Genomic DNA, 24,001 nt, shown 5'->3' on the forward strand with positions numbered 1-24,001 from the left:
GGTGCTTGACGCAGGCATGCAGTATCTGCCTCCAACCGGGCTACCAGCTCCAACAATTGTTGCGAGTCCTCTGCCATGACGGCTACGCAACTAGAAACATGAGTGAGACACTTGCTGCAGGTCCTCTGCTATGACGGCTACGCAACGAGAAACACGAGTGAGACACTTGCGGAATGTGCTTTGCCATAACGGCTGCACAATGAAAAACACGAGTGAGGCACTTGCTGAAAGTCCTCTGCCATGATGGCTACACAACGAGAAACACGAGTGAGGCACTTGCTGACGGCTACACAATGAGAAACACGAGTGAGGCACTTACGGAAAGTCCTCTGCCATGACGGCTACACAACGAAAAACACGAGTGAGGCACTTGCTGCAGGTCCTCTGCCATGACGGCTACACAACGAGAAACACAAGAGGAAGACATTTGTTGCAAGTCCTCTGCCATGACGGCTACACAACGAGAAACACAAGAGGGAGAAAACAAAAACAAAAAAACAAACAACTTCAAATACACACCTGCCCAACCTATTGGAGCCTACTGCTGTTCTGTCTTCCCAAAAGAAATACAAATAAAGTCAAACTTGAGCAGAACGTCTCCGCCACGATTGGGTTAGGATTTAGGTAGAATGTAATGCTGCCATCAAAGTCCTAAATGGTAAAATGGTAAATGGACTGCATTTATATAGCGCTTTCACAGACCCAATGGCCACCAAAGCGCTTTACAATTTGCCTCACATTCACCCATTCACTCACTCATTCATACACCGACGGGTGACGGCAGCCATGCAAGGCGCCATCCAGCTCGTCGGGAGCAGCCGGGGTTAGGTGTCTTGCTCATAGACACCTCGACACTTGGTCAGGTGGAACCGAGGATTGAACCACCAACCTTCCGGTTTGTAGACAACCCACATGAACCACTGAGCCACTGCCGCCCATCACTGAGCCACTGCCGCCCATGTGGCTCAGTGAGCTAGTCCTAAGTAGTTGCTAAACATATCAAATTCATAAAAAAAAACCCACAAGGTTCTTAAGGTGCTCAATGGAACAGTCTGTAGAACAATTGTAAATTCAAGAATCCAGGTGTACTTAATCCCAATGTACTTAGACTTTATGATAATATAGTGAGTGCATTCAAACTAAATGTAAGCAATATTCCAACTTTGTGAAATGCAGTTTTACTAAATATATGACACTGTTTGAATGTGCATGAAAAACGACGAGGTTGTGTAAATACTGTACAATACTCGGTATGACTCCTGCTTTACACTGTGGAAATGAATAGTCATTTGGTTTGTTTGTTACCACCATTCGTTTTATAACACTTGAAAATAATCAACTCTGAAACTATTGCATGGTTTTGGCGATAGTATCAGTATTTGAGTACGGTTATTTGTGGTCTCTAGCTCACAGGATTAGAAAAAAACAAGTTTATGTAAAGATTTTGTCACCAGAAAGTGCTACGTGCTTCTAGCAAAGGTGAATGTTCTTAATTTAAAACTTTATGAAAATGTGACTAAATCTTAACATTGCTCAAGAAACCAGAAATGTAGGTTGTAAGTCTAATTCTATCAAGATGACATACAAACAGTGTGAATGGCCTTATGGGTAATAATCAGTTGCATAAATACCGCTTGTTTTGGGATCAAAAAGGTCAATAACCTCTACATTCCTCTTAGATTTACCAGAGTTGCACTTTATGTTGGCTTATATTTTACTGTAGAATGCACCTTCCACTCGTTTCCTCCTCGTCCAGTTCTTGATTTACTGTAGAACAAGGATGCAATGATCAGGTTTTACATATGAGAAATATTCATATGAACAAATTATATCCTAACCTGATGTGAAAACCAGCAATAATAATAATATAAGATGCAAACTACTTACATTTGACAGGTAAGAAAGGTTTCTGTCCATTCTCTGCTACCATTTCCTCTATTTTCTGCAAGAGTTCAGTCACCTGTGTCCTGTCGTTGTTGGCTTTGGTACAGTCCAGCACATGATAACAGTTCCAGCAATGCTGCATCAGTTTCAGCAGCTCTCCTCCATCCCGCTGGATGTGATCCTCAATGGATGTGCCATACAGCCAATCGCCACATGAAAACAGCACCAGTGTGTGAAGACACGCCTCCTCGCCAAACATTTCCAACTGGCTCTTGAGGGCCTGCCTCTTTTTGGGTGTGAGGGTCGAGACTACAGGGATTACCAGTAAGAGTGCATGTGGGCCAGGATGGAGAAGCCCTGCCCCTTGTTTAATTTCTTTTCGAATGTTGCTCGGTGTGCGCTGGGCGGAGAACCAATCCCAACCTGGCGTGTCAACAATTGTGAGGCGCCGACCAGCAACCAATGCTTGATGACGGACAGACACCTCAGTGGGGCGTCCTGATTCAAACACACGACAGCCCAGTAGAAGATTACCTGCAGAGCTCTTACCTGCTCCACGCCAGCCTACTAGCAGAACCCGTAACTCTGTTAAAAAGAAAGTGGGAGATTCCAACAAAAGGAAATTCACATGATGAAAATGCACTTTGCATGTTCTGAGGAGAAAGTCTGCAAAGGTACCAACAAAACAAAGGTACAGGAGAATGAATCAGATGCGAAACTCACCTCTTGGAGGAGATCTAAACATTGCTGCTGTCCTCTCCACTTCTGGGACTCCATCCTCTTCTCTTTCATTTTCTTCATCATCGAATCCAAGGCTTGGCCTCACCATTTCAAAGAACCAGCCTTGATTCTCCCGAACCATTTCCTCGACTTTTTGTAAAAGCTCTGCAACTTGAGCACTTTTGTCTGAGCAGGTGTTATCCAAGGCATGATACCTGCAGCCACACCTCTCCACCAACCTTTGCAGCGCTGCCCCGCCATCCACAATAAATTCCTCAACACCCTTGTCCTGCAACTGGTCCGCACAGGTGAACAAAACCATGGTGTGCCTCCATACTCCTGCTCCCAGTTCTCTAACTCGGGCCCAAAGACCTTGCCAGTGGTTTTCGGTGAATGGAACTCCGATGGGAACCACCAGCAGCAGGGCATGGGGACCAGGAGAACATTGATCAATGAAGGACTGCTGGTTCTCTGAGTCCGTCTCATTAGTTGTGTCTTCGGTTTCCAGATTCCATCCTGGGGTGTCAATGATCAACAGTCGCCAGGTGAGTATGTCTACCCAATGTTGTTGGTCTGTTTGGCAATTGTCAGATGGGTTTTTATCCTGGCTCAAGATGGTATTCAGTGTTGAGGTCTTACCAGAGCCCTGGAACCCCAGCAACAGTAGGCGCCACATGGGTGGAGAGGGTCCCTCTGCTTTTGAGAGACAGAGATGAAAGCGAAGAGATGAAAAATTAAATTGCAATCAAAATAACAGGTATTTTAGTGCATGCAGACTACATCCACAACTCCCATTTGTTTACACTGACATTCTGAGCAACCCCAGAGCATTACAACTATATCATTGCAACCTGCTGATGACCGCCATAGTATATACAGTAAATTGAAAACTGGTGCATAGTCCTGCACTAAATAACCTGAACCGTAACTAGTCTTGTGATTGTAAAATAATAACCTAAAACGCGTACATTTGACAGGTAAGAAAGGTTTCTGTCAATGCTACCACATCCAGTGGTTAAATTGGGCCGGGGCTCTCCGGGGCTCAGCCCCGGCACATAAGCCTGCTCGTTTGTGTCCTGATGTGCCTGTTTGCAGTCAGTTGCTTACTGGAAATTATGTCACATAAAATTTGATGAAAGTGATGCTTTTGAAAACATATTTCTGACAATAAATGAAAGATTTTTGAAATGGCATGTCTATTTTGTCTCGGCGGAGCTGAGATGAGAACAATCGGAACACGGACGTATTCTTGTTCAGCTGCTTAATCTCGTTGTCAGTCGACCATGATCTTGCACCGCTCGCGCATGCACATCTAGGTGACACGGATAAATGTACGCAGCAATATATAATGAATGTTCCTGGGAGATCTGTAGTTTATTGTGGAAGCGTGCAAAAGTTCCAGAAATGTACAAAAAGTGCCCTGGCCTTGAATGACAAGGTAAGGAAAATAAGACTAAATCAAAATTAAATAACCAAGACTAGGTTGACCATGTGAGTCATCTCTATGTTTGGCACATTGTATGGACCACTATATCATAACAAGGGAATACAATGTGTAATCAACTGATGACTGATTAACAATAATGTAAATGCTAAATGTCTTAATACCTGTTGAAACTACAACAATGCAAAGTATATGCTCTTAACCTTGCAGTTTTTCACATATCATGTAAGACTCAATTTCCCCATTTCTTTGCACAAAACTCCCCAGAAAGTGCCATTTAATGGTTTATTTTTCAAAAAAAAAATCCCGGGGGTGGGGGTGGGAGGGCATACCCCCCGACTTCCCTAGGGAGAGCACCCCCACATAATAAATCCCAATTTAACCCCTGAATGTGTCCTGTTTTGGTACAGTCCAGCACATGATACCAGGTCCAGCAATGCTGCATCAGTTTCAACAGCTCCCCTCCATCCCTCTACTAAATAACCCAAAACGTTAGCCTTATGATATCATTCTAATGCTGAACCAAGATCAGATTCAGTGACATTTGTGTGGGCATCTGCTTTTGTATGATGACAAACTGATCTAGAAACAGCTGAGACTCTTCTGTCTGCATTAGAAATCCCCAGAGACAAAAGAAGCGCACGTAATATGCAGAGGGGAAGTGAGTCAGCTGCCTGTGTAGGTGGGATTTGAAAGTGGAAAATTGTCTGACAGACGAATGAAGTTAAAGTTTAATGCCACTTACCAGCATTTAAATCAGAAGAGACCGTAGCCATCTTGTGTCTAGCTGGTCCGTTGTCTCTCTCTCTCTCTCTCTCTCTCTCTCTCTCTCTCTCTCTCTCTCTCTCTCTCTCTCTCTCTCTCTCTCTCTCTCTCTCTCTCTCTCTCTCTCTCTCTCTCTCTCTCTCTCTTGCTGTTTTGTCTCAGCAGCCAGTTGCCTGTGCTTAAAACATTGTTCTCCCCTCCTACTCTATTTCCCTCGCTCTCCCAGTGATTTTCTGATTCTAAAACACCCTCACAACCTTTCTCTCTGCTTCTTTTTTTACTTTCTTTCCCTCATGAAATGATACAAGTAGGAGGAGCTGGGAGAAAGAGGCTAATAGAGAGCAGAGGATGTAGGGAGGGAGTGAGACAAATATGTGACTTGTGATTCATTTTAGTATAGAGTTAGTGGGCTGAGTTTTACTTTTATTATACGGTAAGTAACCTCCCAAAATTCTTAATAAGTGTGGAGTGGTTTGCTATTCTTTCATTGTGTAGTGCTGGGTTTGGGGGTGGAGCATAGGCTGTCATTAGACCAATGAAAAGATGGAAGTAACCAGTTTAGCACCACCCACCTGATTCTGCAGTATGACCTAAACTCAGCAGCATTGAAATACTAGAGCGAGTAAAGAAAACACTGGACAGTTTTTGTTCCTTATGAATAAAGTGTCATCAAACACTACTGTATTATACAGCAGTCTAGTGAGTATGAAAAGTAATATTTATATGATAAAATAATTGTAAAAATCAGAACAAATAAATAAACAAACTAATTTATTAAGGGAAATTACATTAATTTGAAAAGCTTTACAAGTTCCAAAGTCTAGGGTTTGGTGTTTCATATTCGACAAAGTTTCAGTACTCATCTTAAAATCTGTTTTACAAAAATAGTAAATGCAACTCTTGCTTTATGAATGTCCTCCTGTGAACCAGGAAAAAAGTTTTGTGATTTTTTTTTTAAATGTCTGCATTGTTTGGAGTAAAAAAAAACAAATGGAGAAAAAAAATATAGTTTATTTTTATTTTGTGCTATGTCACCAGGACTTAGTTATATATATATATATATATATATATATATATATATATATATATATATATATATATATATATATATATATATATATATATATATATATATATATATATATAAAGAAATAAAAAAAAAGAAAAGAAATGAAAAACAATGAAAAACAAAGGCAAAAACAATGTTCTTTTTTTCCATTCACCAATCAATTTTTAGGTTTTAGGCTATTTTTAAAAAATCAAACTTTGTGTAAAGATGATTCTCAACTATAAAAGATGGAACAGAATAATTTGATATACTTTTTTTTGCTTTATACAATATATGTGTAAAATGGCTATAGTCTCTGGTAGATAGGCTACTCAATGTGTCATCTTATTTGCATATTAATGTGTTCTTGGGGCAAATTATAATAAAAAAATATGTGTAACAATGAGAGTTTATAGGAAAATTGATGTAATTTCTTTCCCTATGTACTCCCTGTGTCTCCCCAAAATGCCTGATAAACATGCTGATATGAAATTGATGCTGTTTCGTAACAAAAAGTCATGTTCTGATTTGAAACATCCACCTGAGATGTTTATTTACAACACACAATTAGAAAATTAGTCTGATGGCAATGGAGACCAAGGAGAAGGAATTGTCATGGTGAAACCTCCAAACATTTGGAATGTCTGAAAAACCCTGAATGTGCTCTTTACAGGACATCCAGACTTAAACCTATGACATATGTTGTCAGAGAACTTCACTAAAATATAATGTCCTCTTCAGAGGACAATAGGCCAGTAAGGACTACTGTAGGATACTGTCTCATTAAAGAAAGCATTTTCAAAGAGCCTTGCTTGAGATGATATTTTTAATTACACATATTGAACATAAATATTTTATGGTAATATATATACGCATATAGCATTTATTTCAGTCTTAGTTTAAAAAATATAAATATTATATTGTTTATTAATTTTTCAAATGAATTAAAAACCTTAAACTAGAAACACTAGATGGCGTCAAAAGTCCGCTGTGCCCATGACTGTGCCTAGAACAAAGTCGTGATGCTCTGTGCCGTCGATCTATTAGAACTGTCGTAAACCCTGCAAGTCTCCTCTTGGACACAAGTTGCAACCTGGTTGCAACCATAGGAGTTCATCTTCACACATTCTTTGGTAGCGGCACTGGGCGCTTCACTGATCCGCTACTGCCATGGACGGATCCGGGGACGAGTATATGAAATACCGCTCACCGCTGGTGTCGCGGTACGCCAGCAAAGAGATGGCCTATAACTTCAGCGACAGGAAGAAATTCACCACGTGGAGAAAACTGTGGATTTATCTCGCTAAGGCCGAGAAGGTCTGGATATTTCTCTTACGTGTATTTCTACAGACCGTCTACTGATGATTTTGTTGTTATTGTGATCCTCTGAATGTGATCCTGTCTTGAGTTTTTGACCTTGAGTGAGTGAGTGGAGATCTCAAGTTGCCAACTCTCTTAGTCTAAAAATAGTTTGAAAGTTTGGACATGAGCTGTGCTGTAATATTTAATTTTTTAAAAGTGGACCAGGCTGACAAACTTGCCTATACAAAGAAGTAATGTGGTGGAAGCCTACCACGGTATGCTGATGGAATTAAATAATAATTTCATTGTACATTATTAATATTATATACCGCAGTACTGAAATTTGTGTACCCTGCTATAAGGCATTTTCAAGAGTATTATCATTGTACATGAACAGAACAAAAAGTGTACCTAGGAACTTCTTGTAAGTGGTGGTTATAGCATGGTTGGTGATTGTATTAATACCATGGTAGTTTGACATTTACCATGATACTGAATCACTACTATAATTATGTTCCATGGTATTTGGTGGTACTTTGGTAAAAGTCCAAAAAGCGAAACATTACTATGTGTCTAAAACCATTGTAGTGCCATGGTAATTTGATGTAGTAGTGTATTTTTGTATGCAGTCTATAAAACTTATGTCTCTGTTTTATAACTGTCATGTCTAGCTCCTTATATGTCAGGTTAAAGGTCACTGAATCTCTCAAAACATAAGCTCACTGTAACTCAGCAGTTTAGATGATAGTGTAGGAACCAAATTAGAAGAGAACTCTCAAATTCAGATAACAGATATTCAGTTTGCTGACATTAACAATAGTTGGAATTGATAAGAAATCAAATTATTGACTGTTGACTGGTGGACTTTGCTGGTTTAGCTGACATGGAAAGGCTTGCATATTGGTGGTTTGTTTGAAGTGTGTATAGAAATCAAGAACCAAGATGTTATGATCGCCCACCCAGTGACCCATAAATCTCCAAGTAAATGCCGCAGTCTGTTCGATGAGCACTGGTCACATGGCGGTCATTCTCTGACCCGATGATGAGACAGAAAGGTTTCTGTTTGCTGCTCTGGAAGTAAAGTCACGCTGCAGAACTTTACTAATCTAGTCCTTGGGACGCACAGTACTAGAGGAAGCCCTGGGAAAGATTGTACAAGTGTGTGTTTCCAAAATAGCTAATGTAAATGTCAGGGTAACAGGAGAGTGACTTATGAGGGTTGACCTTTACCCTCTCTCTGTGTATTGCTAATGATGAAACAAATTATGCTGATAAAATGTGTTACAGCAAAATGATATGAGGATGCAACAATATTGCAATTCTGGCCGATGTAATTAGCAAATAATTTATACTTTATATTTATAATAATTGTATAATAAACTAACTAAAGCATTAAATAAATAGATAGAATAAACTTTTAAAATGCTACAAGTGAAGTTAGATATGACAACATTTAAAATGAGCCATATAAAAAATGGATATTCATTGTAAGATTTGCAAAAAATATGATAAATATGGTAAATGATGAAGATAATAGAAATGGGAATGCATTAATAATTAATATTAAAAAATTATAATATAATTTAACAAAATCTCTGAAATTGGCTGATAACCAGTATGATATTTGGTATATTGTGCTTCTTTAACATTGTAAACAATAAGCTTTATTGTGAATGGAGCTGTTCAGGTTGTAGTCCTGCAACACAGAATAATAATAAAAAAAAAATGTTCAAGCCCTGTAAAAGTTCTAATCGGTTTTGTGACTTTCATGATACTTGTTTTGTCTACAACATAAAGTACAGTCATACCTCAAATGTGAGCTACTAACAAGCTTATGCATACATATTGCGACTTGGTGCTTGAATTACAATGGGAATGTTAAATGCGTGAAAATGCAATCTATTTTTAATACATTTCTTTATCGCTCTAATATTCTGTCTGCAGGCGTTGGGTCTCCCCATAACTGATGCCCAGGTGAGCGAGATGGAGTCTCACGCGAACGACATTGATTTCGTCATGGCTGCAGAGGAAGAGAGGAAGTTGAGGCATGATGTCATGGCTCATGTGCACACGTTCGCTCATTGCTGTCCCACTGCTGCTCCCATCATCCACTTGGGTGCCACTTCCTGTTATGTGGGAGACAACACGGTGAGCCAAAAATATTATCACACCACTATCTGTTCCTATTAATTGGACTCAATGCAAAATCCATGCAAACCATGCAAAATCCTTCTAAGAAAAAGCATGTTCTAAACTCAGTATATTATTTTAAAATGGTCTTATTGAAATGTGTGTATGCTTTATCTGTAGGATCTGATAATGCTGCGTGATGGATTTGATATTCTGCTACCCAAGGTTTGACTTTCTGATATTTTCCAGCTTATGACAACTGATGCTTATTAAGGTTCTTTGTTCCATTTAAATATAAAATTAAGAAATCAATTATCAATGTACTGTATTAAATTATTTTGACAAATAAATAGTGTTAAATGGTCTAATTAATTTAAGAAATGTAGTTACATTAAATAATAAATCACTTGTCAAATTAGCAAATAAATGTATGTTTAAAACATAGTTTATTTACTTAATGCTTAAAATGTTAAGTAAATGCAGTAATAAAATACCTTAATCATGCAAATTTTAAATGTGAAAAAAAAAATAGCTTTGACCACAAATTTGGCACACCTATTCCTCCATAATTTCCATCCACTGCAGTAAAGTGTTTATTGTTTTCAAACATTCTCTCTTCTATAGTTGGCTCGTGTCATAGACAGGCTGGCTAACTTTGCAGAGAAATACGCCGACCAGCCGACTTTAGGCTTCACCCACTATCAGTGAGTAAATTCAGGGTTTAGTGGATGTACTAAACCTCTCAAATAAGAATTTAGATGTTAGAGCATGTTTAAAGTGTGCATGTAAAATTAATTGTTTCTACCGGTTTCCTTTCTTCCTCCCCATCGTCTATTCATTTATGATCTGTCCATCGAATCTTTGACATCTATTCAGCATTTACTCTTTTTGCATTATTCATTTTCTTCAAATCTCTTATTTTTCATATTCCTTCCTTTCATCTTTTCTTCATTTAACACAACAATACTAGACTGGTTTTGGGTTTATTTCCCCTCTCCTCGTCCCCATCTTTTTCTCAGACCAGCTCAGCTGACTACTGTCGGGAAGCGTGCGTGTCTGTGGCTGCAGGATCTGGTCATGGACATGCGCAATCTTCAGCGTGCAAGAGAGGACCTGCGCTTCCGGGGCGTCAAAGGAACCACAGGCACTCAGGCCAGCTTCCTGCAGCTCTTCCAGGGGGATCATGAGAAGGTGAATGCAGCTGCATGAAAATCAACAGCTGAATCGGATTTGTATGCCTCAAGGTTACTTTATACCTAGTAGTGTGGACTTTGTCTCCAGCATACGTACTATACACACTACCTTTCAAAAGTTTGTGGTCAGTACGATTTTTATAATTATTATAATTTTTTTAAATAAATATATACTTTTATTCAGCAAGGATGCATGAAATTAATTAAAAGTGACAGTAAAGACTTCAGGATTATAAAAAAAAAAAAAATCAATTTCAAAATAAATAAATGTTATTTTAACTCATGAATAGCATGAATAAAATGTAGGGAGGTTTATAATATTAATCACTATTTAAGAGTGAAGCTGTTTTCAACATTAAAGGTCCCGTATTATGCCCCTTTTCACAAGATGTAAAATAAGTCTCTGATGTCCCCAGAATGTGTATGTGAAGTTTCAGCTCAAAATACCCAACAGATCATTTTTTACAGCATGTTTCAATTGTGATTTTTTGGGGCTCAGAAAAACGCGCTGTTTTAGTGTGTGCCCTTTAAATGCAAATAAGCTGCTGCTGCCGGCACAGGGGGCGGAGCTTCATGAGCTAGCCTCTCAGGACAATTTCATCTCACGGAATGATGATAATATCAGAAACTCTCAGTAACGGTGTTCATTTCGAGTCGGACAATAATGCCTACAGAGTCAGAGTGCTGTATAGAGATGGAACAGTAAGAGTTTTTTGTAAATTGCAATAATATTTCCTAATTACTTTTTTTCACTGTATTTTTAACAAAAACATGCAGCCTTGGTGAGTGTAAGAGACTTTAATAAATATGTAAAAAATCTTACTGACCTTACATTTGACCCAAAAACTTACATTTTAGTGCTTTATCTTTGTTGCAATGAATACATTTAGGGTACGTTTACACGACAAAGATGTACTAAAAGCGGAAACGTTTTTCTTTGCGCTTTTCGCGTACAGACGACAACGTTGTCAAAACGCTCCCTGTTCACACAGGTCCGCGAAAACGACTAAAAACGTTGTATTATTCATGCCAGGCCAGTAGTTGGCGAAGTCGCTTCATAAAGAAACACTAAGCACCCAAAGTCTGAACACGTAATACGCATGCATATGACAATAGCGTTTTCACAAATTCACATTTTTGTAGTTTATATAGAGACGATAACGGTATCGTTTTCAAAAACTTGCACTTTGAAACCTGTTTTTTTGAAAAGTTTACGCTTTCAGTCCCCCAAAACGCCGTTGTCGTGTAAATGAACGGCCAAAATCGTGATGATATCAAATCAGATAGGTGTATCGTCCCAGCTCTAGTATATTCTATGGTTGAACTGACTTTTGACTGTTTTCTCTCTTAGGTGGAGGAGTTGGATAGGAAGGTCACTGAGATGGCTGGATTTAAAAAGTATGCTCAGCCTATTTAATTCCTGCTTTCGTTGTTTTATAAATGCTTCAAATTGCTTCTAATTGTGTTGTTGTCTAGAGACTTACAGTGGGCATGTTTTTGTGTGCACATGGTTATTGATTTGTCTATTTCTCTAGATCATACTTGGTGACTGGTCAGACGTACAGTCGTAAGGTGGATGTCGACTCGCTCTGTGTGCTGGCCAGCCTCGGAGCCTCCGTACACAAGGTCAGACATGAATATCAGATCAGCTTTATGAACTTATAAATGAGCTGCTTTAACAATCCACACTAGTCAGCACACAAAAGCAACAGACAATATTTGTTTGATTAGAACAACCTGTTTTTGCTGTAGATTTGCACTGATATTCGTCTGTTGGCTAATCTGAAAGAGATCGAGGAGCCGTTTGAGAAAGAGCAGATTGGTGAGTTTGTATGTGAGACAGGATTTTGATCACATTTTAAATCAACTTCTGATCTGTCATGGTTTCCTCTGTTTGTAGGTTCCAGTGCTATGCCGTACAAGAGAAACCCCATGCGTGCTGAGCGCTGCTGTAGTCTTGCTCGCCACCTGATGGCGCTGGTGTCAGACCCTCTGCAGACCGCATCAGTGCAGTGGCTGGAAAGAACCCTGGACGACAGCGCTAACAGGCACTGTTATGACATCTGTTGTCTGACCATATGATGTGGCATTGCACCATTTTGGCTTTGTGAAGATGAAACTTTAGGCTCTTTCTTTCACCAACATCCTGTCTCAATATTTTATTTTATTTTGTGCTTATTTAGGAGGATCTCATTGCCCGAGTCCTTCCTCACAGCTGACATCATCCTCAGCACTCTGCAGAACATCACTGAAGGGCTGGTGGTGTATCCTAAGGTGTGTGTGTGCAACTCTCAATGCATTTTGACTTCTGGGTCGTCTCTTTTCAACACACATTTTAAAAAGTTTTCATCAGGGCTGGCAATTATCAGTATCAGGTTTTATCAAATGAACTAAATGAGACGCTGATTACTTAGTACAAATAATTGCATATACACTACTGTTCAAAAGGCCCTTTTGTTTTTGAAAGTAGTCCTTTATGTTCACTAAAGCAAATCTAAAATACAGTTAAAAGAGTAACATTGTGAAATATTATTACAATTTAAAACAACTTTTAATATTTTAAAATAAATTTATTCCTGTGATGCCAAATCTGTATTTTAGAATCATTACTCCAGTCGTCTTCAGTCACATGATCCTTCAGAAATCATTGTAATATGCAGGTTTTCTGCTCAAGAAACATTTTCTATATCAGTGCAATTATTAATGATATTTAAACCATATAACAATATTTGATGAGTAAAGCCCCAAATGAAGATAATTCAAAACATTTACATTAGACAGTTTATTATAGATAATTATCACATTAAATTTACAGCTGTACGGTTTAAAGGGGTCATGAATTGAGAGATACAATTTTCTTGATCTTTTGACTTATAAGAGGTCATTGTACTATTAAAAGAAAATCCTGTAAGTTTCAGAATTCAAAGCCTCCTTGTTAGTCCAAAAACAGATTTTATTGAAACCAAGCTGCTCAGTACCTCACAAATACTTAAGGAATAAATGAAGAGTTTGGTTCCAAAACGCGATAAACGGCATTTAAAAAAAAAATTAGTTACTGCAAAAATCAGTATTGTATCTGGTTGGTATTGAAAAGTCAATGTTTAATTTTAAGTAAAATGCAATATCCGCCGTGTTATTCTGTCATGTTTTCTCCCTTTCTTTCCAAACCGCGACCAACGCCAGTCTCCCTTCTCGGCAGAATGCGATATATCCGCTCAACCGATCACAACGCACCATTCCACGCAATGTAAACAGTAACGGCAGCGCCTTAAATACACCCGGCTTCCTAGTTTTTCTTATCTATTTTGTACTTTTCGATCAACAAACAAACAAAAAAATGAATAATTTTGACGGCATTGATGAACCTGTGGTTGTTTCTGCGGTGGGTAAGAAACGTAAGGCATCGAAATCGAATCATTTACGTGAGGAGATTAAGAAGATGAGGCACTCGGGAGGAGGAAAAATGTTTTCAATCTTCTTTACAGTTCTATTTTGAACGGTTTTACACATATTTTATATTAATGCAATAGATTTATAGTATGTACAAGACAACAAATTCAGTGTATAAAATGAATGTGATTTTTATTCATTGTTTAAAACTTGAAGCATAACTCTGGCATTATTCAACCCATAGCCCTGTTGAGCAAGGTTACTGTGAGCTATTGATAGCTATTCCTTTACCTATCAATAGCTTGTGGTGACCTTGCTCAACAGGGCTATGGGTTGAATAAAAATCTTTAAAAAAATCGTATAGGCCTAAACAAGTGATATAAAATTGTTACTATAATATGTGAATCTTTGAAAGTATGTGTTTTTGTCTGTGAAAACTTACTAAAAATATTATACTAATAAACTTACGTTGTTGTGTATTTTCAACAGTTTCAATATGAAAAATAAAAACTTTTATATTGATTCAATGGATTAATTGCATTTTGAATTTTTTTTTTTTAAATGGATTTATTGCATTTTGGGGAAAAAAGAATCCGTTTTTATAATACATTTTTGAAAATCAAAACCTGGATTTAATTTTTTTTTGTTATTATGACCTACAAATGCTACATGAAAGTCTGAAACAGAAAATAGTGGTTTTCATCTTTCCACTTTCTTGGTAAAGAAAACACATTTTTACTCAAATTAATCTAAATGGATTTATTGCGTTTTGGAACCAAACTCTTCAAATATAAATTAATTGCCACGCTGTCTTTGAGGGGTAGACTCTGGCTCGAAGCCTCGAACATGTATGGCTGAATTCTACTGGTTGCCTTTTTTCAACATCGGAAGTTTTCAAAACAGTTGCACGCATGTAATGGTGGGGACATTGAAAAAATATTTTAATATGCAAAATGTTACAAAAATGTTACCCAATAATAGTGGGCGTTTACTTCCAAGTCTTGAATGTGGCAGCATGTTTCAAAGAGAGGGTCAAAAAAAGGAAAGAAAATAACCTATTACTTCTCAATTATGATGTTTTTTTAATATAAAAATCTTAATAACCTTATGAGGGGATCTCAGAGAAGATTATACATAAAAAAAAACAATGCAGTTCATGACCCCTTTAATCATTCTCTCTTTCTCTTTTATAGGTAATCGAGAGGCATATCCGTCATGAGCTGCCCTTCATGGCTACTGAAAACATCATCATGGCCATGGTGAAGGCCGGAGGAAACAGACAGGTCAGAACAATCAGCGGTTAATGAATGAATGAAGAAAAATCTTGTCTTGTAAATAAATTTGCTTTGGCAAATCAACCCCAAGATGTTTGCATAAATGACTTGCTGTAAATATTGTTTCTGTGAGCACAGCAGATGTTTATAGTGCCTAGCATTGACTAACACATCTGTACTAAAAAAACACACTCAGGACTGCCATGAGAAGATCCGTGTGCTGTCCCAGCAAGCTGCGGCCGTGGTCAAACAGGAAGGGGGAGATAATGACCTACTGGCTCGGGTTCAGGCTGATCCATATTTCACCCCCATACTCGGACAGCTGGACAGCGTTCTGGATCCCAAAACCTTCATCGGCCGAGCCCCGCAACAGGTACACGCATGCAGCCTAGACACACATGTTCATCTACTGCTGTCCTATTAATATTTATCACATGATTAACATAATGCTTTAATCATGAGGTAGGCTGTAATACCCTTCCAATCGCTCCCTCTCTTTCTCAGGTTACAAGATTTTTGTCTGAGGAGGTCAGAACTGTTCTAGAGCCGTACAAAAGTAAAATGGACGTGAAGATTGAACTAGAGCTTTAAGACACACACACATGTGACTCTGTGACTGATGCATCAGAACTGTATGACAATGAATAAATGCTAAGCTGTTTAACTTTTCGTGTGCTCTTTTATGTGACATTTTGACAACATTTAGTTCTCAAACTCCAGGGTAGGGTTGTAGCAGCCATTCGTAAGTTCTTTCTTAAATTGGAACGTTAAGTCCACTCTAGAGGCTTAGTAACTACTAGCTAGTTTGTAACTAACTCTGTGCTTTATTCGGTCGCACCGTTTGTTCTTAAGGCAGAACGTAACTAGTTGGTCGTAAACTCTCCGTAAAGTAATGTGTAGTCGCATGATATGACGTTTACTCTCTCAATATTCTAATAGCAGCATTCAAATATGTGAGCAGTAGTTGTTGAAATGCCATGAATTTCAGTTTATCCTTCATTCTAACTTCTTTTGCCTCACGTTACTAAAGGTAAAACAAGTTTAGAAATTCATTAAGTATGATATACTTAATCATGAATAACATAATGCATGTTTTATATAAATAACATTCAGAAACTTTATACTGATACAAAAAAACATTAGAAATGACATTTATTGATTATGATTTTATTTGACATGCACAACACGGAGCGATGGGACAGATGCACATAGTGGCTCGATGTTTAGGAAAGGGTACGTGTTTAAGAGCCGCTAACAAAGTAATCTTTTCACATAATGTTCTCTCTTTTAAAATGTAAGTGAGTGTAAATGTCAGCATTATCATATATGTCTAAAGAAGACTTAAAGTCTGTCGGGTAAAACAAGAGCTTATTTATGCAGTTCAGTCCGTCTGCTATTTTATTCCGTAAATATTTCGTTTATACGTAGAGTTATGCTTCAACTAAGTTTAAGGGTGTAACGCAAAAATACTTAGTAGTGCTAACTTATTTGTAACTTAGTGCCCATTTACATCAAAACGCTAAGTTGTAAGTTGTAAGCTGACCCCTGATGTATAGTAATATTAATGGGTAAACCTTCTGACAAACGAAATGAAAAACATTTTGGCCTTTGCATTTATATTGTGATGAGTGAAATATCAGGGGTTTCGTTTTCCCCAATAGTTTAAATGAGTTGTGAATGGGGACATTGAGGTTTTGTGATCAGAATAACAGCTTTAATGGTATTACCATACAATACAATGGTATTACCATGTATAAATCTTTTTTTTATGGGTGTATATATTAAATAAACAATATATCTCAGGAAATATAAACTGTAAAATTGAAATTAAAAATAAATGTTTAAAAGATAATCCTTAAATTGTAAAATGATGGTCTCACTTTAGATTAGGGTCCAATTCTCACTAATAACTAACTATTGACTATGACTTTTGAGTTTCAAGTTTAGGTTTTGGTAGGATTAGGGATGTAGAATATGGTCAATTAGAATACTAATACTAAGAATAAGGCATTAATATGTGCTTTATAAGTACTAATAAACAGCCAATATCCTAGTGATATGCATGCTAATAAGCAGCTAGTTAATAGTGAGAATTGGACCCTAAATAGTATTGGAGAAGTATTAGTTCTTGTCTACGAACTAGTTAATCATATACACGTGGTGTTAAGTAATAATGACACTATTTAGATGTTGAAAGGTTTCCTTTACCAATAGCTTAACTGGCTGTATAATAAAACTAATGAGGGAGGACACAAAATATTGTGTCTCTTGCTATTATAACCGTGGGTGTAAAAACTTATACAGTACAAACACACTTTGCTCTGTCTTGTACTAGTTCAAGCACGCACACCTCTAAATAACTCGCAATAGTCGTGCAGCTATAAATCAATTATCCTGGCGCAAAGTCCATAGTTACAGGGTTTGAAACCTGTTGTACGTTTACTATAACGTCAGCTTGAACCAGTCTGGCGTTTCCGCTCTTATTCTGCAGATTAACAGGGATTAATCTGCCTGCAGATACTCAGTCAAATCATCCCATGGTAAGAGTCACTTCTTATGTCATATTTCGTTCACATTTTGTAGTTTGGTTTGAACACTTGACCATTTGCGTACAGCAAGTGGCTGTCTCTCGATTGGCTGATTAGCTGATTACTTGATGAATAAAAACTAAATAAATAATACTGACCCCAAATTTTAGAATGGTAGTGTATGTGTAGTGTACATATGCTTCTTTTATAAAATGTTCAACTTCTTTTGCTTACTTCAATGCCTGCTCTCTACTTGTAGTTAAGATTTCTCACATTTTATCTTAAATTGAAGATGATGTTAACAGGTTTTCAAGTGAATTCTAGGCAAAGTGGTGGTTGTGTTGTCTTTTCTGTTGTCAAAAATAGTTAAATGGATCTGACATACAGTAGTGGTTGTGTGTTACAGATCTCAATGGATGCTACTGGTATAAGAAATCCTTTCTTTTTTTGTCTCAGTCTAATGCTTTGCATTTGTACACTGAATTCAGATTATTCTAATAATTGTCATGAAAACAGTTTTACAGGATTTTAAACATCTGACGTTATAGTGGTTGGGAACAATTTCCACAAAAGCAAAGACGAAACCCTGAGAGCAAAGCTTTAAAGGGGAATGTCATTGTACTCTGCTGGCCTGTGAAAATAATACATGAGAAATAGACTGTAATATTAATTCCCACTGAAGCTGTAAACCGCAGTCTCAATATCTGCATGCCAGACTTTGCCATTTAAAGAAAAACTGGCAGATGTACAGCTTGTAAAAAAGTGCTGAAAGAGAATTTGGTTTTGAGGTTTTAACAGTCAGTAAAGAAGACCATTTTCATTTATTTAGATGGTTGTTCAGAATAAAATACCTGTTGAGCTTCAACACCACTGTAACCAGGACTGGTGTGTGGAGTAAAACGTGAATCTCCCTTAAACTCGCTGCTTCTGTGATAACTTATTCTGCCGGGGTTGTAAAAATCGAAGCAGATATATGCTAACTCTGTTTATCTAGAGCTGCTTTCTGATTCACAGGTTCCCTTTGCAGGCTTTTGTTATTCAAAATACATGATGTAATATATTGTTTCATATATAAATGTTTACAGAATATATCCATTTGTATTCATTTAAAAATGTATGAAATATTTATTAATATAACATATGTGATGTTTAACATAAAAGTAAATGTGTCTTGATAATGCCGTTGTAACAGTCACATCTTTATTTCCTAAAAACAATAACACCTGAGGTGAATTAACCTGAATACAAACGCCAGGCACTTGATTCTTTTGAACTGCATTTAGTTCAGTTTAGTGCAGTACCAAGGTTGTGCACAATGACTGATTGATTGCTAAATTTCCCTGTGCACTTCCTGTGATGTGATATTGTATATGCCTACACTTGTTCCCAATGCCGTTGTTGGATTTTAAACTGGTTCACTTAAGATGGTCGAATAGCCTGTAAAGGATTCGTAGGGAACAGTTCGGTTATTGGAATGTTTGTTTGGTCCCAGTGATGAAGGGATTTTAAATTTATACATGCTAATAAATGTGATCTCATAATAGGTAAAGAGACACTTGATCTATCTACAGGTGATCTGATTGGTCCATCATGTGGGCGTGGGCGTTACTCCCTGTCATTCTGGCAGTGTTTGGAACAATTGGGCTTTGGGTTGTGTGAGTATTTCTTTCAGTTTCGCTCACTCTTTACAAAATCATCTTTTTTTTTTTTTTTACTCTTTCTGTTCTTGTTTGTGTGCAGGTATGCCATTGCAGTGTCCAATAACACTGTTAATATAACTGCAGAATTCCCTTACATCAGGTTTGTAATTCAGACATCATAGTTTCTTGAGTAGTTGTACTTGACTAAGGATAAGTATAATTTTTTTTAGGAATTTGTACTTTTGTTGAGTATTGAAACTGAATACTTGGTAGTAGGCTACTCTTACATGATTACATTTACAAAGCACAAATTATACCTTCTGCTTATTGCAATCTCATTTAGACCTTCAAGTACAAAGTGCTAAGTCATCATGACTTAAATCTTTCATCACTATGTTCAATTTACTGATCTTACAATACAATCTCCAATTTCTGACATCGGTGTAATCTGGTGTAAAAACAGTTTTCTTGGTGTTATTGTAGTATTGTTGAATGTCGTGAATCATTTCTGAATTTGCAAAAGTCATTCCTGATTCTAATTGATTTGCTGTCTTCCCAAAGATTCACACCCTAACATACTACACTGCCCAACAGAGCACAGCATACAAGATGATACTAGCTAAGATTCCCTGATTAAAATAAAAAAATAATATATGAATATTGTTTCCTTCAGCACATGTGGCTCATACAACCCCCAGAGCTGCCTGTTTTCTCAGATCTGCAATATTTGCTGTGTGTTGGGTGAGTCCGTCATCTCCTTTTGAAAACAGGCCTTCTGTACTGTACCTTCTGCGTGACCTCTTTTTCTTTCTTTAGCTCTATGGATTGTCACTATCAGATTTCAACAGATCCGGGACTTGAGTTGTGCGTCTCATTTAAATACAGCAGGTCTGGTGCTTGGCTTCATCTCTAGCATTGGCATTTCCATTCTAGGAAACTTCCAGGTACAGTTTATGTGTGTGTGTGAAGAACGACTGGAGGTTACTTGAGTACTTGTGAATTGTGTTGGGCTTATTTGTGTTTGCTCTTGCATTAAAACCCTGATATACTCCAAGCAAAATCGAAGAACAGACTGGTGTCATTTCAGAGCCTTTGTCACTGTCCCAAATGGCACACTTCATATGCTCTTACGGTCTTGTTGACTTATAATGGCTGAGTATAATGGCAGTTTACGTGTCTGTTAAGTCCATGAGACTGTAGGGTGTCCCATTTGTAATTTTAGGTGTCATAAGGGTGCTCGCGCAGTGGTTGATACGCGCCCTCCATGCGCACTTTTGCCAAATACCGCACTGGTGCGAGCACGGCAGCAGACTTCTTCCCAACAGTCAAAGCGGCGTTACGTCATGAAAGTGCAGACTCGAAGGAAGACCGCGAGTGCTTAGGGTGCCATTTGGGACAGGGCCCTTCAGACTGGACTCCATCGCAGCTTTCATTGGCCAAGGCCCACCCAAGAGGATGTTTGACCTACATGTAACGCAACCAATCACAGTTCGTTTTGTTCTGCGTCATGTTTAGGGGCGTGAAAATGTAAAGTTGATGTCCCTACGATAAAAGACCGGCATGCATCTAATAAATTATTCATTCAAGAACGTTGTGCAAATTTATTGCAACAATGGAGCCTCGAACTTCACATACTTTTGAAAATCCAGCGTTTAATTGATCCTGGTAATCGCTGATTGTCACAGTCAAACATGACAGCTTTCTTCTTCCATGAGGGGGTTTGGCGTCACGACGGCTTTGTTTCCAGGCGGACCGTTAAAGAACGCGACACACGTCTCCCAGACATCCTGTAGAATTCAGATTACAACTTCGAAACTCCTGAAGTGTTTCCAATTTTGTGTGCCTAATGGATCAGACGTTTAGCCAACGGTTGGGCTGTGCAATTAATTAAATTTCAATTTTGGCTCCCAACGATCACCAAAATAGTACAATCGAGTAAAAACGATTATTTTGCCATGTTCTGTTTTGCAAGAACACTCTTATTTTGTCTTGTGTTCTGAATGACAACCCCACATCCGCCCCTCCCGAAGCCATAAACTCTCTCAGCCAGTCAGGGAGGCAAGTCGTGTGCATATCATCCGCACCACTAGCACAGTTGACAACTCTGGATTCAAGAAAATGATTAATACGTTGGATAAGTGCTATGCTTGAATGTCTGTTATATTATTTATTTTAATAGTTCAAAAAGTACAATAAATGTTCAAATTTCGATTTTTTTTAAGAATTGTTGAAAGGTGTCTTTTTAATAAATGCAACACATTCCCAAAGTCATGTGAAATAATCATGTTACATAATCGTGATTTTCAATACTGACCAAAATAATCGTGATTATGATTTTTTTCCATAATCGAGCAGCCCCAGCCAACGGTCCGTGGGCGTGACTACAGTAGGAGTGGCTCTGAGGCTCCGCCTTTAACGTGGATAATATCTTCTCGAGTTTATTTCTTCTGTTCAGTCCTTTGAGATCAGATCCAAGTTTTAACATGAACACACCGGAGAGCTACTTTATAGTAGAAATTGAAATTAATTTAAAGCGAGACTGACACTTTCATGTTAAAGCTGCTTGCTTTAAAGCAATATGTTGTTATGTGCTTGTAAATAAACATGACGTGACTTGGCTGGAGAGGCGAATTGCAGAGCTCGTGCAAACATATCCACATCGCTATGATCAGATGCTGTCTCACCGCTGCCAGGTTTGTTGTGTGTGTATTTGGTTATTGAGAGGAAAGTGAGCACGACCAGCACATACAGCATTTACATATTCATCTAAATGTTCGCAAACAGTATACCAGTGAAAAGGTGTTTTGAACTTCTTTTTACCACTAAACATTGAATGAAAAAGAACGTTGATGTATATCAGGGTCTTTATTTGCTATACATGCATGATTATGTCCATGTGTGTGTCCATTTAGCAATCTGTAGTGAAGGTGGTTCATCTGCTTGGGGCGCTCCTGGCCTTCTTCCTGGGGTTGGCTTACTTCTGGGTCCAGACGTGGCTTTCATACTACAGCCCGCCGTCACATGACCGCTGGTGGGTGGTGCCTGTGCGTGTCATCCTCTGCAGCCTGTGTACTTGTCTTGTCATCTGCAGTATCCTTCAGCTCTTACAGAAAATAAAATTAATAACTGAAATGAGTTCTGAAATGAGTGCATTTTCACTACACATTATCATGTGTTCATTTTGTTGTCCTTAACCCTCTGTCTTCTCAGTGTTTGCTCTCTATAGCGCAGGGTTTCCCTCTGAAGCTGCCATGTGTGAGTGGGCTCTGGTCATGTGCTTCTTTGCGCTGTTTGGGATTTTTGCAGCAGAGTTCAGACACATTGACTTTCACAAGCTCACTGTACAGGAGAAGGGGATGAAAACCGCCAGTGGTGCTAATGGTGTGTGGACATTACAGGAGATTCACTGAGGGAGAGCTGGCAAGCTGTGGTAATGGGGAACAAACTCACCATATCATATGGACACAACATTGGACTAAAACCTGCACAACTTTGCTCAGTGCACAATTACACACATAATATAAAACACACATTTTACAGTATAAATGATTTTGTAGAAATGATTCATGAGTGAATTCATGAGCAACATTGTTTACATATGTATATACCTTAAAATGATTATAGTGTATAATGTAAAAGGATGGTATCAATGTAATATTCCACTTGTTAATGTTATGGCAGTACAACAAAACTGTTTATTTATATTCAATAACAGCTTTCTTTGATAATGGTCAGATAAAATTAAATTATTTATAACAGAATATATTTAATAATATCATTATGCAAATAAAGTCATTAAGGCTACAATAAAGACCAAAGAGATCTGGTTTGAGGTATTACCAATTTGACAATATTAACAATTGCTGAGTTAGTCTACAAAGTGAACATTTAAAGCAAACGAATATGATGGTATTATTGTACTCTTTAACTGTTCAGTAATTCACTTGTTGTAGTATAGTATAAAGTCGGCATTAACGGAAGTTGCGATACACTTTTCCATATTGTAACGTATGTCCAAGTCAAACGGCTTCTCGATGTAGGGGAATTGGGAAGTGATTGGATAGTTGTGGTTTGCTATAGAGTGTAACAGCCGGGTTCTTGAAGTCAAAATTATATTCCTTTTCTCCATAAGGGAATTGATTATTAGCCCTACTGTGAGCTCCGAGGTCGTTAATCGATTGTATTTGCTTCTGATGAAGCCGTCAGCCCACATTTTAGCCCCAGGTTTAAAATTGGAATTTATGGTGAAAAACTGCATTACCCATGATTCTGTACAGATAAATACCACCAACCAGAGTCTAAACAAGAAGCAAAACGTGGCAAGATATTTCTTTAGCTCCGCCCACTCCCATGCAGCACAGCAAATGATGTAAACGAGTCTTCCTTCCGAGCCCTCTCAATATATATAATCAACTTCTTTTTTCTTTTCTTTTTTTTTTGATTATGCAATGCTTCATGGGATTGCAGTTCTTTTCCTCACTAAATCAGTTAAGTACACAGTCTTGATCCTTTGCATTTTCTTCAAGTAAAATAAATCTGAAAGTACTTTTTTGCTTCTTAAAAGTTTTTAATGTTATGATTCACCTTGTTGTTGGTTGGCATGGTTCATGGCTTATAACGCTTTAACAAAGACTTACAAAAATAAATAAAAAAACCCTACCGGAACCAATGCCACTGAAAAAG

At 37.9% G+C, this 24,001-nt stretch overlaps 3 protein-coding genes across 7 annotated transcripts; 2 read left to right on the forward strand and 1 right to left on the reverse strand.

The window, feature by feature from the left end:
* Positions 1-1,491: 1,491 nt before the first annotated feature.
* si:dkey-110g7.8 (GTPase IMAP family member 8) lies at positions 1,492-5,010 on the reverse strand. 3 transcript variants are annotated; one of them, XM_056234679.1, is made up of 4 exons: positions 4,794-5,010; positions 2,608-3,297; positions 1,888-2,469; positions 1,492-1,767 (listed from the first exon to the last, which is right to left on the reverse strand). In XM_056234679.1, the coding sequence occupies exons 1-4, from the start codon at positions 4,822-4,824 to the stop codon at positions 1,715-1,717; spliced, it is 1,356 nt and encodes a 451-aa protein (XP_056090654.1). In that variant the 5' UTR covers positions 4,825-5,010; the 3' UTR covers positions 1,492-1,714. The 3 variants fall into 3 exon arrangements, with proteins under 3 accessions (XP_056090654.1, XP_056090653.1, XP_056090655.1); XM_056234678.1 differs by having other exon boundaries at positions 2,608-3,300; XM_056234680.1 differs by lacking the exon at positions 4,794-5,010 and adding an exon at positions 4,389-4,421.
* Positions 5,011-7,005: 1,995 nt separating this feature from the next.
* On the forward strand, positions 7,006-15,814 carry adsl (adenylosuccinate lyase). Its single transcript, XM_056234629.1, has 13 exons — positions 7,006-7,178; positions 9,108-9,311; positions 9,474-9,518; positions 9,918-9,997; positions 10,313-10,484; positions 11,838-11,884; positions 12,022-12,112; positions 12,239-12,308; positions 12,387-12,534; positions 12,670-12,760; positions 15,070-15,159; positions 15,347-15,523; positions 15,655-15,814. The coding sequence occupies exons 1-13, from the start codon at positions 7,032-7,034 to the stop codon at positions 15,739-15,741; spliced, it is 1,449 nt and encodes a 482-aa protein (XP_056090604.1). The 5' UTR covers positions 7,006-7,031; the 3' UTR covers positions 15,742-15,814.
* A 251-nt stretch (positions 15,815-16,065) lies between these two features.
* tmem150b (transmembrane protein 150B) lies at positions 16,066-23,136 on the forward strand. Of its 3 annotated transcripts, XM_056234631.1 has the most exons (8): positions 16,066-16,383; positions 17,642-17,690; positions 19,250-19,333; positions 19,419-19,478; positions 19,992-20,059; positions 20,135-20,262; positions 22,231-22,408; positions 22,529-23,136. In XM_056234631.1, exons 3-8 carry the CDS (start codon positions 19,269-19,271, stop codon positions 22,726-22,728), a joined length of 699 nt encoding a protein of 232 aa, XP_056090606.1. In that variant the 5' UTR covers positions 16,066-16,383; positions 17,642-17,690; positions 19,250-19,268; the 3' UTR covers positions 22,729-23,136. The 3 variants fall into 3 exon arrangements, with proteins under 3 accessions (XP_056090606.1, XP_056090607.1, XP_056090605.1); XM_056234632.1 differs by lacking the exon at positions 16,066-16,383 and having other exon boundaries at positions 17,414-17,690; positions 19,223-19,333; XM_056234630.1 differs by lacking the exon at positions 16,066-16,383 and having other exon boundaries at positions 17,415-17,690.
* Positions 23,137-24,001: the final 865 nt, after the last annotated feature.

This window comes from Rhinichthys klamathensis, unplaced genomic scaffold (genome assembly GCF_029890125.1).
Source record: "Rhinichthys klamathensis goyatoka isolate OS25496 unplaced genomic scaffold, OSU_Roscu_1.1 h1tg000401l_1, whole genome shotgun sequence".
NCBI classification, from domain to species: domain Eukaryota; kingdom Metazoa; phylum Chordata; class Actinopteri; order Cypriniformes; family Leuciscidae; genus Rhinichthys; species Rhinichthys klamathensis.